The 17,423-nt window shown below is 38.1% G+C and overlaps 1 protein-coding gene across 7 annotated transcripts in view; it reads left to right on the top strand.

The window, feature by feature from the left end:
- VAV3 (vav 3 guanine nucleotide exchange factor) overlaps positions 1–17,423 on the top strand; it is a 148,155-nt gene that overhangs the window by 15,544 nt on the left and 115,188 nt on the right. For 6 of the 7 annotated variants that reach the window (XM_025152727.3, XM_015290228.4, NM_206863.4 and 3 more), the window contains 1 exon segment: positions 11,689–11,805. In XM_025152727.3, coding sequence (XP_025008495.1) covers positions 11,689–11,805 — 117 coding nt within the window. 7 annotated transcript variants of the gene reach the window in all.

The following is a 17,423-nucleotide window of genomic DNA, read 5'->3' as shown; positions in this document are numbered from 1 at the left end:
GTCACTGAAGAAGTGGAGGAGAGTTTACCTAGTGCTGGCTGGACTTGAGAATGGCTGTGTGAGAAACAGTTGTAATTACAGAAACATTAGACTTGTATTTAAATTGATTTCTACTGCAGAGCATTTTTGGAAGCTTGAGAATTGTCACTGTTTGTGTACTGTTGATGTCGTAATCATGGGAGTTGCAGCTGTGGATCAAACCGTTGTTTCATTGAGCTCTGTATCTTAGGGTCATTTGGAGCAGATGGCTCACAGCATCTGTTCTGGTGAGGACGTGGCACCTGAAGATTTTTGCAAATCATATTTGTAGCCACTTGTTTTGTGCTCTGAACATTGGTTACTCCATTATGCATCACAGTGTACTATGCCATTGCAATCTACTGCATAATCCACAGTCACTTAGTTGTGGTCTGTTTTAAAAAGGGTGCAAGAAAATGACAGAGGTGTGGAGAAGAACAGTAGGGGTTTTCAAAGGTGTTGAATGCTTTCTGGTGAAGAACAACTCAACAGTGAAGGAAGGATTTTTCAGCCTGGGGAAAGAGATGTTGTAGGAGGAGGTAGTGGCAGAGGCCTGAGGGAAGCAAATATTTGCTTTTCCTTTTGGAGGGATATCCAGTGCAAGTGGTGGGCAGCAGATTGAGAGCAAGTTGCTTCACCTTACTGTGTTACTAAGTGTGGTCTGCTAGATCTTCTTAAACTTCAGACTGTGGTCTGTGTATTGGGTTTTAAGTATTTCAGAAAAGCTTTGTCATTAACGCTGCAAGTGTTTTTTTTAAAGCTCATCTGAGGTAATGCAGTACTGCAAAAAACAAGATCGATAAAGTCAGTCACAAAAATCACCCAAATGAGTTTTGCTCTCTGAAAAACTTGCAGTGCTGTTAAAAAAAAATAGTATCAGAGCTTTCAATTATTTATTTATTTATGGAATAAATGGCATTATACTTAGAATTTTAGGTTGAAATATGAAGGTGAAACTGCATGCTTGAGAACCCATTCTTGGAGACAGTGCTGTTGGTTAAACACTCAGTCCATGCACAGTTGTGTGCTTAAATCCCCTTGACAGCGAAAATAAATTGTAGAGTAGTGCTTCTGCTTTTAAAACTGCTTTACTTGATCCGTGTTACCTTGAAGAGAGTTCTTGGCCCTAGGCTTCCCATTTTCTTGGTGTGACAGGTTAAATCTTATCAGGTGTAAGATGATGCAGGTGGCAAGTTCTCTTGCAGTTGCATGAGGTCTGGGATGGGGTATTCCTAAGAAGAGGGGATGAAGTGCCCTGTGTTTCCATATGCTGGGGAAGGGACTGGGAAAGCTGGCAAGTAAAGGCAAGTTGTGCTTGAGTGATGACTGCATCTCTGCTCCCACCTCAGAGCAGCTGCACAGAGGCTGGAAGGTTGTGGCTCTTTTGTACCGTTCCTGAGAACTTTTTGCTTACTGGAGAGATGGAGGAAATGAAACCTGAAGAGCCCAAAGGGTGAAGCAGTTTTCCTTTCTGCTGCAATTTGATTATTTAGTCATCGGAGCAGTTCAGTCTTGGTCTCAGTCTTGGCTCAAGACGGAGTCTTGAGGCACTGGTATGGCACAATGACCTGTTGCATATTTGCTTGGGGGTAGAAACACAGGTGGTGCATGTGGTGGCTGTTCGATGAATGAAGGTTATAGTGTTCTGCGGCACTCTAACCTTCCTTATCTTATTTCACTACTGAGCAGGAAAGGATGATGTACCTGGTGTCCCTTGTTCTGTCTGATAATTTCATAAGAATCTAGCAACAGTGAAACCAACTCTGGATTTGCTTTTAATAGGGAACACGTTGTTAGCAGGAAATGGTTAACTGCTAAGGTTGCAAAAGTATCTTATTTTCTCAGCTTGGTAAGTAAAATGGAGCTCTGTGGGAAGGTAATATAAGTTTGAAGTTGAGAGCTTTGTGTTTTCTTCCTCAACTATTGGGATCGAAACTTTTTGGCCATCAGTGCAATAAAGATGATGTTTGGTGCTTCGACAATATATCAAAGCTGCAGAGAATATCACAATGTGTAGGAAAAAACGCTGCAAACTTGACATGGCACACTAGCAAAAATAAAACAGTGGATTTTTAAAACAGAGGACAGCCATGTTCATATTGACTACATAGCTGAACTACAAGATCTTCAGATCTTGCTAGGAGTTTATTTCATTATCATAGGAACCTGGAAAAGAATACTCATGCAATTCAAGAATGCATTTAAAATGTTGCAACATTCACGTGTATTAACACTGAATGAAAATAAGAATGTTGCTCTTTTATGCTGGAAATCACAGACCTAGTACATGAGCAATATGATCTACAGATAAGAAATAGAAGAGTATGGGAATTACTTGGACTAGATTTAAGTGTAACAGATGCTTACTAACCCTTTATAAGGTGTTCTATTGTATTGAATTTCCATGCGGGCTTTGATGTTTTGTTCTTAAAATCTTAAAAAATACACAATGAATTTGTGTTACATATAGAAAGTTTGGTAACTGTACTTGAAGAAGAATGAGCAAGTTTTAAAATGACATTTTAAAAAATCTGCAATATAAGCCTTCACAAAGGAACGTGGTGGCTGGGATCCAGGTGTGGCCTTATAGGGTTGTCCAGGGCATTAGAACATGACTTCCCTTGTGTAGATTCAGTTTGGATGATGAATTCAGTGGGGTTTATGTTAGGGTTGGGGCAAGGCATTGGGAAAGGGATTGTAATTCCAAAAAGGAGCTGAATCAAACTATGAATCTTAAATGCAAATTCTGTATGAAAGTCTTCTGCTGCACCTTCTAAGATTAGAGACATGTAAAAAATAAAATGCAGTTATGAATTAATGACATTAAAATGCAATGGAAGCAGCATCCTAGTGTGCCAGGCTAACAGTATGAAATGTGTTGAGTGTTCTTTTTAGCAGCGTGAAGATCTCTGTAGCTGGAAGCTTCTTTGTGGTTTGAGCGTTGATACAGTTTTCTCTTATTATCATTGGTCATGGAGGAATTGGTGCTTTGAAATTTTCCATTTGTTTTGCAGATTTAATGTGTCAGGTAGACTGTAGCCTTTAGGTTTTTTTAATTCCCCTTTATGTTTAGATACTCTAGATACAAATTTTGAGGCTTTTCCAACTATAAGAGCAGTTTCATGAGACTGCTAGTGTTTCATCAATCAAGGTGAAATTTGAATGATTAGTAACTCTGTGTTAGAACCTATGAAAATGCATCCCAGAACTAAAAGCAGTGTCATTCACGCTTCTGCTCTTTACAGAAGCATTTTCCTTGTCATGGCTGTAAATATAATGCATGGTGACCACTATCTCACTGTAAATGGCAGCTTTATAAATAGTTTTGCCTGAAGCGTTTCAACACCAAAATGTTAACTTATTGTTCCCTTCTGTTAGGCTTGCCTAATGTTTTCCCATGATTTATCTAAGACTTGTCTCATGTTTTAGTTAAATGTTATTTCTCACTGAATCTTTGTATTAGCCTATTTTGATTTTTTTTCCTTTCTGCCTTTGTTTCACAGTATCTCTTCTTTTTCTGTTACTTTTTTGGTTGTACTCTTTCCATTTCCTTGCTTCTGTTTGCTTCCTATTCTTGTTCTTCTCAGGACTGGGTTCCATGCTCTCTTTGTATACCTTTTTTTTCAGGGATGCAGCTTCAGGAGGTAAGATGGGATAGGGCTAGTCATTTGAAAAGGTAACTAAGCACAGGAACCTTTTAGCTAATCCGTGTGCACTTTGCATACTTAATACGGTGTTCTAATTACTGTTCTTTTTGATGAGATACTGAAGAATAGACATGTTAAGTCTTGCCAGCAGGGAACAAAGGGCTCCCCAAAAACTTTTATTTATAACAGGATACTGTCCTGAGCTCCCAGCCCTGCCTCTCGCTAATTAAACCCGTAACTTAGGGAATTCCTGCATTTGGGATTTTGTGGTCTAAAAATTGCTTTTTGGTTAGTGATTGTGCTACCCCTAAGCTCGGTTTTATTCTGTATCTTGCAACAGGCCAAGGAGGGTAGGTTTCCTGGGGCAGTGTGGTGATGCCTGTTCCTGTATGCGTTGTGGGACATGGCAGCTGTTTGCTGAATAGGTTTTTCTATCTGTTTACTTACAAGTTGCCAATTTTATGGTGTGTAGGAGGACTTAAGGAACATAGGATTTACATGCTTCTTTGCTCTTCCTTGTTAATCAGTGTCATGGTGCCAGCTTAGACAAGGAGAGAGTCAGGAGTCCAGAGTCTCTAGGGTGTTTTTTTCCTACCCTCCCTTCCCTTCATATCAGTACTAACAAAGCTTGGCATACTTTGAGCTTCCTCAGCTTTTTCTTCAACTTTCAATTTCTTTGTTCTTTATTGGAAGCATAGAGAAGAGCAAAGGTACGTAAATAAAACTATATATGCAAGCTAAAATGCAATAGACACAACTAAATAGTAGTCAGGAATTTTAAGAAGAGCTTTTCCATGAATATTTTATTAACACATTAACTGAGCAAATGAAGAACACGCTGTTAATATTCATACTGTGTTAGCAATGGTTCAAAGGGATTTGTTTTATAGTTCATACAGTATGGTGTGTGTTGTGTAGGCCTTCAAAGAACGCTCACATCTTAACGCTCCACATCTCTCTAGCTGTTCTGTCTGTAGGACTGCACATTAAAGCATCCTCTCAGAATTAATCAATGTCTGCACTTCTCTTCAAAGCACAATTCTAAGCAAAATTCTTCATGGTTATATAGTAGCTCCAGTCTTGCATGTTTTGTTACCCAAAAAATGATTCCTGCCTTAAGTGACTACACAAAAAGAGTTGTATAGATGCTGCCAATGAGCCTGCCTTTTTCAGAACCCAGTGTGCTGTCTCCTGCGTCCTTATTAGCGTGCCTGCTTTGTGGCAGAACTAAAAATATTTCCTGACAATCCTTTTTGGAGAGTGAAGGTTAGGAGGCATTGAACATTTGGCTTGTTTGCTCCTATTTAGAAGTTTAAAAGTTCTGATCGTTTGAATGATGGAGATGGTTTGCAGTTCAAGACCAAATGTAGAACCTCAAGCTGATTCTTCCTGTGTTTGTTAGCTTATTTTTTTTAACCGTCATTTCCAAGCTAATCTTTTATCTAAGAGTCGAAGTAACACTCACTTGTGTTCTGATGCTCCAACCCCAAAAACTTAGGAGTTTGCCTTTTTAGCTTTAATTATCTTTCTGAAAAATAGGAGCACTCATCCTATCCCATTGACTGGGTCTTTAAATTCTTAACAGCCCTTTTGCATTGCCTACACTCAGTAGGACTCCAAGTCTTTGGAGCTTCATGAGAAAATGGCTCACGGAATTGTTCCATCTCTGTTCTTGACTTGGATATTGCTTTTTCCCTCTTGCTGGCTCAGGAGGCGAAGTAAATAGATGCTGAATTAAGACTTCATCAGTGGGTCCCTACTTCATTCACTGAGAATCCTTACAGCTATTTTTACTGCATATAGTGATAATTACTCCTGTTGGCAGAGCAGAACTAATCTAATCTTCTTTGGCAGCTGAAATCTGTGAAGGAGCCAGGAACAATATCTGTTTAATTTTTAACCCTGACAGTGCATTCCATCGGTACCACAATGGGCTCCCACTTTATCTGAGTACCTAGTAACCTGATACTAATGATCATATAGGTATTAAATCTGTTAAGTTTAATAAAGGTGTAACACGCAGCTATTTTGATGACCCTGCTTTTGGGATCAGTCTGTTAGATAGCATGTGCTGGGGGACTGTCTGGCCTGGCTTGCCAAGAGGAGCCCTCAATATAATAACAGCTCTGTCTGCTGGTACCTAGTTTTTTTCCTCTATTGTATATGGCTGAATTTCTCTTTGCGTGTATATTCTCAACAACAGAATAGAAATGAGTGAGACCTGTCCAGCTAATCTTTGGTCATCAGCATCCTCAGGACAGGAAAGGTCAGGAGGCTATGTTCTGCACTAAGTGCTGACCTCTTGGAAGAACATGAAAGTATTCTGGCAATGATCTGTTCTTCTATTTCTCTGCCTTCTGTTCTTAACTCTGCTTTTCTAGAGATATAAATGAGGACTGACAGAAAAACCTCCCATCTTAATAACTGTGCTTTCTTGCATGCAACATCAGTATTTAACAAAACTAAAAAAAAAAAAACAAAACCATGAACTTGTGCCTTCTGAAATGCATGAATTGATGCCAAATTTGCTCATCTGATTATTTCCCTTTCATACACTTTTTTGAATGTCTGGCTTTTCCTCAACTATTTTTGTCACTCATGTCTGTTGTTACATAAACCCTCCCACTTCTTGGGTATGCCCAAGTAGCTGATGGGGCTGTTGAGGCAAAGGCGAGTAGCTGCAGCTGTGTATTTAGTTCATAGAGCAGTGCTGTTAGAGGAGGAGGGAGAAGGTGATAGTGTTGTTGACAGGTCCTGTTCCTCTCAAATTGGATAAGGTGGATTGAGAGGACAGTTATGTAAGCAAAATCTTCTTTTTCTTTGCTTTTACTTTTTGTTGTAGTTTGCACATGTTAGCTGCCAAGAGCAACTGGCCCCGGTTCTGGGCCAGTTTTAGGAACCTTGTGATATCTTTGCAGGGCTGTGACTGCAGCATTGCAAAGGCTGGGAGGTGCAGACATGGAGGAGACGGGTATGATGTCTTACAAAAAATACATTGAAACTGGCACATGTTTAAGAAATGCTGGAGTAATGGGTTGTGAACTTAGTTGTCAAAGGAGAGGAGATAACCCACCTTTCTCCTGACAAAAAGTAACAGCCCTCTGCTTTGTATTTAATGTCCCTTTGTAGCTCAGCATCTCTTCAGGTCATCTTAGGGGCTCAAACTTCAGCTTGTTCTGTGCTTAGTGCTTTGTCCTGGCTTGTCCTACTTGCTATATGAATGTCTATTGATTCATATATAATTAAAGTTGCTAGCTACTGAAGTTTTTTCCCCGTTTTATAACAGAACCATATAACAAAATGGAGATGAAGTTGAAATAGTTACCTATTGCTGTTTTTTCCACTCTTAGTAATTAGGAAATAAAATGTTGGAAGTGTAACGAGAATGCCATTCTCTCTAAGTATTTTTTTTTCATGGCCTTAGGTTTTCATTTGCCTGAATGATGTTGCTGTGTTGCAGTTCCATGTAAATATCTAAGGGTAGAATTTCAACTTCAGAACCCTTTATGTTGGTCTCTGAACTCCCTTAGGAGTAGTTTCAGTAGAGAAGCTATGTCTAGGTACAGAGTATGGTGCCTACTAAAAGGCTTTTATTCCACTGAAGTAGTTTAGTGCTAGAATATATTCTCTGAGAAATACCTCCAAGACAGTAGTAATAGAGAGTATATGGAATTGTTTTTTTCTTTTCTTTCTTTTGCATTTAGTCTTTCATTTCATTAGAAGCTTGGCTAGTGTAATCTACCTTCCCTCTAGGCAGTGATAGTTCTGCCTGTGCTTTTTGTGTCTAACTAGTCATTTCTATTCGGTTCCTTTTGTAAAGAATTTCTATACATTTCTGTCAGTACTCATAACAATGCACTAGGTTGACAAAGCCTCAAGTAAATGTTTATTTTTGTGTCAAATAGCAAGTGTCACAGTAGAAAACAGCATAATTTTTTGTGTGTGGAATTGAGTATGATTTGGTTTATCTTCTCAGTTCCACTCTAAGTTCATACAAATACATAACAAAGCATATGAACTATAGTTCAATCTTTTGATGTTAGATTTTGGGTTTTATTTTTTTCCCGAACTTGTTCTTCGTTACCATAAATAATACCTTAATACCTCCTAGGAAATCAAATTCAGAGCAGAATGGAGCAGAAGCCACTAATGCTCTAATCTGTTCCATAAAAAGGGCTCTCTGTAGGAATTGTAGCATGTCAGAAGCACAGGCAATGACAACCTGATCTGTTAGTAGAAGTGTAGGTACCTGTGTGGTGACGCATCTGGGACTGCTTTATAAATATCTTGGTAATCTGCAGATGTTAATAATGAAAATAGAGCAAAACTAGCATTAATTATGAAATGATTTTCTTTTTCCACATCAGTATGTGAAACATACTTTGTGGTGATATTACTCTAACCTTGCTGTTGAAGAGGAAATCCTGGGAAGCTGTCTTTGCTCAGCATCCATTGCTGCACAGAAAATGGCAGGGATGGATGTAGCTATCACACTTGTCTGCGTGTTTTCAGGGTGCTGGCCATCCCCAGGGGATGGTGATTTTTGTAGTCTGTATCTGGGTGCTGAGCGTGCTCCCCTCTCATGATTTACTTGGAGAGGAGCCAGGCAGGAGCTTTATTTTTCACTAGTGTAAATGTTTTAGGATCTTGTGTTCCATTATCCTGCTGCAGTTTTGTTTTTTATAGATCCACGTGTCAAGAATCCCAGACTGTGATGTCCTAAGGAGTATGTCTCAAAATAATGAAGATAAACCAGTTCTTGTACTGAAAGACAACACTTAATGTGGAGGAGAGCCTCAGAGCTCAGTCCAGATAGGAGACATTTGGCTCTTACTGCACCTGTACAAGAACTGCTCTTCATACCTTTGATCTCCCTGTGGTGTACCAAAGCATAATATTTTTTTCAAAAAGAAATGAAAATATGTATTCAGTTTTGAAATAGCTTCAGAACCGTTCATATTTCTGAGAGACTGCAGACTGATGCTGCCATCTCTTTATTGCTGGTGAGGAGGGTTGTCTTTCACAGAACATGCTCACTTGCAGCTCTATGCTCTTTCTTAATTTTGAGGTTTCTTTTACTAATTTGCAATACAATAACCACAATGATAGAAATACTTGTTTTCAGTGAGAAAATTGTTTCTTTAGGTGATATCAATGTTATGTTTTTGAAATCTTTCTGAAAGCTCTCTGGATAATGTAATTGACTTACAAAACATAAGCAGCAGGTAGCTAGTTCTTTGTTAGAAGTTTTCTTACTCGCGTGCTCTTTTGAAAACTGTTTGTGTATAATATAAACAGATTTTGGTTTTAGTAGTCTGAGTTATATCCAGGTAGCTACTGTGGTTAGCTTAATGGTTGAGAAGTAAGCCTTTCATTTTCAGTTTTGCAAGAGAAAATTGGTTACTGAATCATTAGATGCCTCGCTAAACTCATTAGACTTCCTGTGAACTGGCAGGAGTTAGTCTGCATTGTCTGGAGGCCTGTTCTGTTAAAGACACCATTTGGCACTCTGTAATTGATGGTGTGGTCCAGTCCCAAGTGTGGGTAGGTTTCACAAACGCTTAGTGCGTGGTTTCTGGATCGTACAAGACATGTTATATAACTGCAGTGTTGTCTTATGGTTATTGAATATTGGATTAAAATTGCATCTAGCCTGTTCAACGTATGATGTATGTTAAGTGCACTTTGACACTTGATGAATAAATGAGTATTAAAAAAACAAACAACCCCCCCCCCAATAGTTTGAGGTGGGGAGTGGGGATGAGAATCCTCTTGGGTTTCTGTTAGAATGTGCATAAGGATTATGTTTGTTGCTTGAACTGCAAATGCTTTAACATTTTTCTAAAAACAGGGGGCTAGGGAAACTTAGTTTCACAAAATTCCCCTCAAACTTGAAATGACTGATAGGTAATTTTGGACAAAATACCGCCATCTTTACCTTTTATTCTAAGAGACTTTTGCTAGAAGGACTTGGAGAGGTATTGGGGAATGGAAAGATCATTTTGTGCATGCCTGCTGATGTACAAGCCGTTTTTAGCTATGTTAGAAAACTAAACTTAGGGAAAAACTTGAGGCAAATCTAGGCCAGGTTTCAGGTCTGTGGCAGCTCCTGTCTCTTCCTTAACCTCTGGTTCTCTTTATAAAGGTAAGCAAGTTGATGCACCCGTGAGCTTTCTTTGCACGAGAGCTCATCATCCCTAGTCTAAACTCAGCACTTTGAAGAGGGAAAGAAGGGAACTCTGAGTTTTTCTGTGAGTATTAAAACTGGCAACTGCGAGAAATGGACTGTGGGTAAATCAGTACTAAGACTGTACTCTGCATGGGCGAACCTAGTAGACATTGATGGCTTTTAGGACAATAATAATAAAAAAAAATTAGGAATGAAATCAGAGACCAATAATCACTTTGTTTTAAACCAGTCTTCTGGTGCTTTCTCACAGGGCTAGAGTGGAAGGCGTGTGTACACCTTTTTTTTGTTAGCAGGATCTATCTGCTAAGTAATTTTGACTTGGAAATTATAATTTCTGTGAAACAAGAGAAGCTTGTGGTGTTGACTAAGATCTAAGCACTTTTTCTGATTTTTCAGTAGATGTAACTGCATGTGTACACGAGCGCAGCATGGTTACTGAGCAGCCCTGCTGGCTGTGCAGCATGATGTGGATTAGTGTAGGTGTGGAGCACGTGGGGCCATGCTGCTGGGTGCGAGGGGAAGCTTTGGGCTGGCTGCAGGCTGTGGTGTGGTTACCAGTCTGTCCTCCTGTGGGCCCTCAGACTTGGTGTACGTGTTGTCAGTTGCAGCTTAGGGCTTGTCACAAGTACCTTGCTGGGAGCTCCTGTGATGGCTTCAGTGGCACTTGGCAGTGAGACTGTGAGATCCTGCTGTGTTTTATGCCCACAACCACTGGAGTTGACTGCTCTAGACTTCTGCTGTTGAATTTGTCCTTCTAATCTGCCTGACCTAACAGGTGTGCTGCTTTTTTTTTTTTTACTCTGTCTGGTTAGCTCTAAGACATGAAGTCAGACTGAAAGTAAGGCAGTGAGGTGTTTAGACTGAGCGAGCAGTTTGAGTCTTACTGGGCACTCAGGATAAATATGGTTGTGACACATGTTCTGTATTAATTTCAGTATTACTGTTTTCATGTAAACAATGTTAAGTGGGAACATACAGCAACGCTATAATGAGTCCTAATGTGAATAGTCCACATTGTTATGAATCCACTATAACATGGAGAACTCTGGCAACTAAGTTCTAATATTCAGTTGCTATACAGGTTCTGATAAAATACACATGAAGAGCACACCTGAACACTTGAAATATTGTTACTTATAAATACTGTATTTGATTTGGTTCTGTATTGTATAGTGGATTTTAACAATCTGCAATGACATCTTTATAGACCCAACGTCCATATAAGAGGACAAAAAAGGAAGTAGCCTTTGAGTTCAGTACTGAAATCGTAGTGGGTTTTAGGATATTAAGTTTTGGGTAGATAAATGGAAGGGTACTTCTTCACACCTCATTTTCATCCCCTCTTGTGAATAGTGAATATATATAATGTCTTCTGTGTGTGACTGTTAAACTTTCAAACCTGGATTTTATCTTAACAGAAGAAGAAATTTTATGTATGTGCTGAACAACTCTTTCAACTTTGTCATATTAATATATTAAAGAAATTATTTTGAAAATATCAAAATTTCTTTTTAAGTTCTGTGGCTTTCTTTTTGTTTAGAACTGAAAAATAATTTTGTTTAGCCTAATCGTGTATCTAAATAGCTTACATGAGAAAGTAGTTTCTATTCACAAAATGTTTCTATGCAGAATTGCGTTAGTGCTTCTGAGAATGCAGGGAACGTTTATGGCTGAACTAGAACCAGAGGGAGGTTGCAGCACAGTGGAAATGCTGACTTAGAAAAGGAAGAATTGCAACTGCAAATTTTGTTAAGTATTTGTGATCAAAGAGCTGATGTACAAGTTGCTGATGGGCATGCTTAATGGTTAGCATTTTTGTTTTCTTTCCCTTAGTTTCTCTGCTTGAAGAACATAAGGACTTTTCTTTCGGCATGTTGTGAAATATTTGGGATGAAGAAAAGTGAACTTTTTGAAGCATTCGATTTGTTTGATGTGAGAGACTTCGGAAAGGTAAGGATCTTTTAGCAATTATATCCTAACACTCATGTTCTGCTGCTTAAGGATAAAAGTCTTTCTTTGTAGGTGTGGTGTAGAAGTTGTAACCAATGGATGGGCAGCAATTAGGAAGAAAAAAAGGAGGAGATTAGGAAATCAGATAAATTGGAATTGGAGGTTCTAATAAATAGTGGAGGAAAATTGAAGATGTGAAAGGGGAAGAGTGACGTTACAAACTGTTTTGAAAGATGATGAGTTAAAATGTGTAAGAAACATGCAAATTATGGGCAGGTACTCTGTGGCAAAATCCCTTTTGCCTTAAACAAACAAAACCAACAACCAAAGCCAAATCCAGCAACAGTTTGGAATCAGAAGCTCCTGGGTGTTTTCATTGTAAGACCATGTGGTGCCCAATATGTTTCTTGCTTCTCAAGGGCATGAAATTCATTCACGTATCTTCATGTGTCAGTCTTGTTTATTAACAACTAGTTTTTTTTCAAGCTTTTTTTTTAACTCTCTGTAATGCTCAGATACAGCTACAATGGGTTAATGTGACTATTTTAATTTGCACAGCCTGAAATACATTCTTCTTTAAACCTATGACTGGTTATTCTAAATATAAAAGCTTTTTCCAGTATATTGTTCACAGCCTCCCACGTATCTGTTTGATCCGTCATTGCTAGCATACGTTTTGTTCAACTTTGGTTTCTGCTTTTGAGTCATAGGGTATCATTACCCTATTTCCATTGAAAATGAAGTAGCAGAAAAAATAGCTGTTTATTCAAATTTGCTATATTTTAAACATTGTTTCTCTTTAAAAGAGCCCGTACTTTCATTAACTAATACTTACGTAAGTATACGTGCAGGTAAGGATAAAGTCAGAGTGCAATCGTGACTCAGGTCTGCAGCGTGACCATGTTTGAAAAACTTCAGTTAAGACTATTAACCAAAATATCTAACTACTTCTTACTGAATCTTCTGTCAGGTATTTAAGTCCTTTGTTTAGTAGTAATAAAAAAGACAAAGAGAAATCTGGTAATTGTACTTGTTAGTGATTATGAGTGTCTTTTGTCCTCTTAAATCATATTCAAGGGGAAGCATTTGTTAAAATGCAGTCTTGTTACAAATTTAGTATGTAACCTATCTTAAAGATTTAAATTCCTCTGCTTCTTGCACAATCAAAAGGAAAACAAATTGCTGGGCTTTCATGCTTGTATGCTATCCATGTCTTTTTTATTAAGGTGTTTAGGCAATCAGATATCCTTAATATGTACATCAGAACTTTGATACATAACTTCTAATTAATTTCTGAGATGGGTTTCATATTTCCCACCACATGAACATAACTAGTCTGTTTTTAAAAGTAGCCTGATTCTGACGAAATACTTTGTGATGCAAATTATTAGTACTGTATAATTGCATTCAAGGAAACAAGTTCTGAATTGAGGCTGAATTCAGCCCAGCACAAATATTTTTGACACTCTTGAATTGTATATTTAACAGAGTTTATTTTGAAATTGACGTTATGTGACTGGTTTAAAAACAACAGCACCAGCAAAAAACCAAAACCCATCAGTGTTCCATCCAATATACTTACTGTTTTACTTAGTTCCCAGAGTGTAGTTAGATCCAGTAAACTAGTTGAACTTAGTCTTGAGGCTTTTATAGTGATATTGCCACGCTATCACACGATAGACTTCATACTCCTGATACTGTTCAGTGGCTGTTGTCACCCTTCCTGGAATTGCTACCAGGTGAAAATGCCGTGGCTTTTTCAAATAAGTTTTGATGCTGTAGATCTTGCATGCTTGTATGAAAGCTTGCCATGCAATTGGAGGTTGTGGTATGTTACACTTAAGTATGCTGGTCTTTATTTCTACTAGCCTCTGCAAATGAGCATGTAGGCAGCTTCCTGAAAATTACATTAAAATGTGTAGTTAGCATTATGCTCAGTTACTTCTATGGTTTAACAGTGTTAAGTGTGCACGATTAGCTTGAGAATATTTCTGAGGTGGCATGGGGTTTCATATGATAAAATATGAATTCTTATGATAAAATACCTGTTACTTTGGAAATTCTGACTATTGTTACTAGTGATAGGAATAAGAAAACTTTCTGGTTTTCTGCCCAGTTTTTCCTACTTAGCTTTTGCTTTAATTATTATTTCTGTGTCTAACCACTCAAATGTGATCTTAAATCTCAGCCTTCCTGAATCGAGGTTAAAGATGTGCAAAGGGCCAAAAAAGCAGCACCCTACGTTTTTCATCTGCTGCAGCTGGGTCATTTTGCAGGTTCTGAAAATAATTCTGCAAATTCACCTCCCTCATTATTTGAAAAATATAATAATAATAATAATTTTTAATATATATAATATAACAATGTATTAATATAATAATTATTTTTTATTATTGTTATGATTATGAGCACAAACATAACATAATGTGGTTTAGAAATCCTCTCAGGCGCATATTCTCAGACTGTTGACAGAATGGTGATGGGGATGCATACATGCAATTTCCACATCCTCTGAAACATTTGAATATCCTGTAAGCCATGCTGTAGCTGAGTTGTCAGAAATGGGCATGTAATTACCAGTGCTGAGATGTAAATGACCTGTTGCTGAGGTGACCATTTAGGCCTTACATACCTGGTACTTGAAAGAAAAAAATTATGTAATTTATTAAAAAAAAAAAAAGAAAAAGAAAAAGAAAAACACCTCAATTTGTCATCTTATGATAAAATATTCAGCTTTGACAGATTTTGGTGACTACTTAAGTACAGTAATGAAGACAACAGGAAAAATGTGTCAACTGTAAATGAGTGATATGCTTTCAAGGAGATAAGCTGGACTGGAAAAAAACATAGGATAGTCCTTGTGATGTTTACTATCTCCTTTTGAAATATGTGTGTATGTACACAATCTTTTTGAAGCAAAGCCCTTTGTTGTGGTACTAATAGCTGCATGTTGTCTGTATGGAGACGTACACCATTTATCAACCTTAGGAAATACTGGTTCAAAAATACTTGATGACAGTGGTGAAACTTGCATTAAATAGCTAGGGGTAAATAAGCTAAGGCTTTCACCTGTTGCATCAAAGCATAAGGAAAATTGTCTTGAATTTTGTGCTCCACTCTGGAGAGACTCTGTGGTCTCTGTGATTAAAGAAGGGTGTTTGCAGTTACTTCTATGCAAAGTAGGGTGGAAGCTGAAGCAGCAGCAGCACGTAGAAAGCAGGCATCCCCGTGAGTATGTCATCAGTGCATAAGTGCTGTATGACTTCGATATCAGCTGTTACACAATGAGGGTTTTCTTCTGTTTCAAACCTAAAAGCATAGACTTGTGATTCTTTTTTAGACTGACTGTAAAAGAGAAGGGATATGTTACAGAAAGAGGAAGGTTCTCAAACCATTCTTTCTAGCTGTAAAAACCCCTGTGTTCTGCAGTAATCACCCATCCCCACTCAGCCACCTTTCCTTCAGTGAATTTTATGGTTGCTTTGTTCAGTTCCTGACAGAGCATGAAATGCCCTCCCACGCATGCGGGGTGCCAGACAGTGTTTTCATTGCAAATTCCATGCTGGAGAGTCATTTTTCACTAGCACATCGTTGTCAGGTTCTTCCTTTCTACCTGTGTGCCAGAAACAACAAATAGTGTTGATGCTTGTTCTGTCAGCTCTCGGCCCTGCGCACTCCTCCCTCAGCGCCTGTGGTGTTCAGTATGCCACAACAATTTGCTGCTATCCCTGTTCTCTGAAGTTTCAAACTCCTGTGTTGCAGAAATGGGAATTGGGATTCGATCCAGCTCCTGTTGATGTCAACAGGCACTTGCTGGCCTCGGGAGAAGTATTAGGGGACTTGTGGAGAAAATGCTGTCCAGATACTGTCAGGAAAAAAAGGCCTTTGTTTACTGTGCTTTTAAATATTGTCAGCAGTGACCGAGTGTAGTGTTTTTTCTGATTCAACTCATCAAGAACATGTTTTTGTTTTTGAACTCTGGCAGTAAGGAACAAATAGACTTATTTTCAAAATAGGTTAAATAATAGCAGGACCTTGCAGTAGGTTTCTAGAAATAATCTGCAATATTAAGATTTAAGAAAAAAAAAGCCAAGGTGATCGGATATCAACTACTACTAATCAAATCAATTCCTAATGTTTGAAAACAACCTTTTAAAAAGAATTTAAGATAGTATATGGTGTAGCCAACTCTTCACTGATGCTTAAAAAGCTTGTTTATGTAAAAGCAAGCAACTGCTGTGAAATTATGGAATGCGAATGCTAAGGTCATGCAGTTTGTGATCATTTTAGTTGCTCTGTTAGTGCAAAGGAAATCTGGGCTATGATGAAACAGAAAGTCATGCTGAAGTTGAGGACCCTGGTGTGCGAGTATTCCCTTAGGCTTAGTGGATTCCAGGACGATCAGGCAGATGTGCATGTGTTGCACACACCAAAATCAACACAACGAAGAGCAATAGTTGTTATGACAACTTATGTACCTTTCCAGGAAGAGAGAGGAGGAAAAACACTCAGGAAATCTTCAATGAACAGTAATATTTGAGATTAATTCCAGTTGTTTCACATTTTATTAACCCTAATAGTCATAATAAAACTTCAGAATGTTAGGGAATGCTACAAGATGGCTTATTTTTTATAAAGATAATAAAACCTAAATAAAAATAAACCTAATAAAAATAGGCAATTGGAAATGAGTTGATGAAAACGAGACAATCACTCAGTGTCTGAGTTCTGTATCTTCACTCTCCAACCTCTTAGTGATGGATTTAAAAAAAGCTCAGGGTTTGCTCAATAAACCAACTCTACAATTGCTACATTTTAATGCTCTATAGTGCTCCAGTGACATGAACTGATTTGGGATGAATGGCACTTGATGAAGTTCTTAAAGGCATACTTGTGAAGTGAGAAAATGAAGAAAGAAAAAGGTGTAGTCAGGTTTCTGCTTTCTTCTCCATAGAAATGCTCAAAATGAGTAAGAAAATACTATCTCCTTTACAAAGCTAATGAAATGTTTGGGATATATAGGAAATGCTATTTGTTAGATGCTGCTCTTGTTCATGTATGTTTACATAAAGATCAAGCACTGAACAGCCTCCTGTAGTAAAAATACATAAATAAAATAAGGATTTATCTTTTTCTTTTATTACTGTTATCTACAGAAAGACATCTGTTTTTGAAAATATGCTGTTATTTGGCACTTTTCACTAGAATGCACTTCTGCGTTTGTTCAGTCTGTAGGATGCTATGCTAGTCTCATGGGTTGTTTCATTTACTGCTTTTTTCTGCCCATTTTCAATAGAAAGTGAAACCTATAATGAATGGCAGCAAGAAACAGCATTTGAGTATTTCATAAATTGGAAGTAGGTGTTAAATCAGTGAGAAGTGTTTGCAGTGTGTGTTTAGAGAGCTCATAGCCTGTTGATGGCAGGGTTAGAGAGGTGTTTGGTAATGAAGAATTGTGTCCTGCTTATTTTTGTTCTGACACATACATTGTGGTGAATAAATGGCACTGGAGTGTATATGGATGTATTCATGAATATGTGTCTTCTATCTGCTTGGTCATAAAGACTACCTTGCTATGAAAACAGATGTGTCCTTTGGTGCAAACATAAGGTTGGTTT

The sequence above is a fragment of the Gallus gallus genome, chromosome 8 (genome assembly GCF_016699485.2).
Source record: "Gallus gallus isolate bGalGal1 chromosome 8, bGalGal1.mat.broiler.GRCg7b, whole genome shotgun sequence".
NCBI classification, from domain to species: Eukaryota; Metazoa; Chordata; class Aves; order Galliformes; family Phasianidae; genus Gallus; species Gallus gallus.
This window is presented reverse-complemented; position numbering and strand designations above follow the sequence as displayed.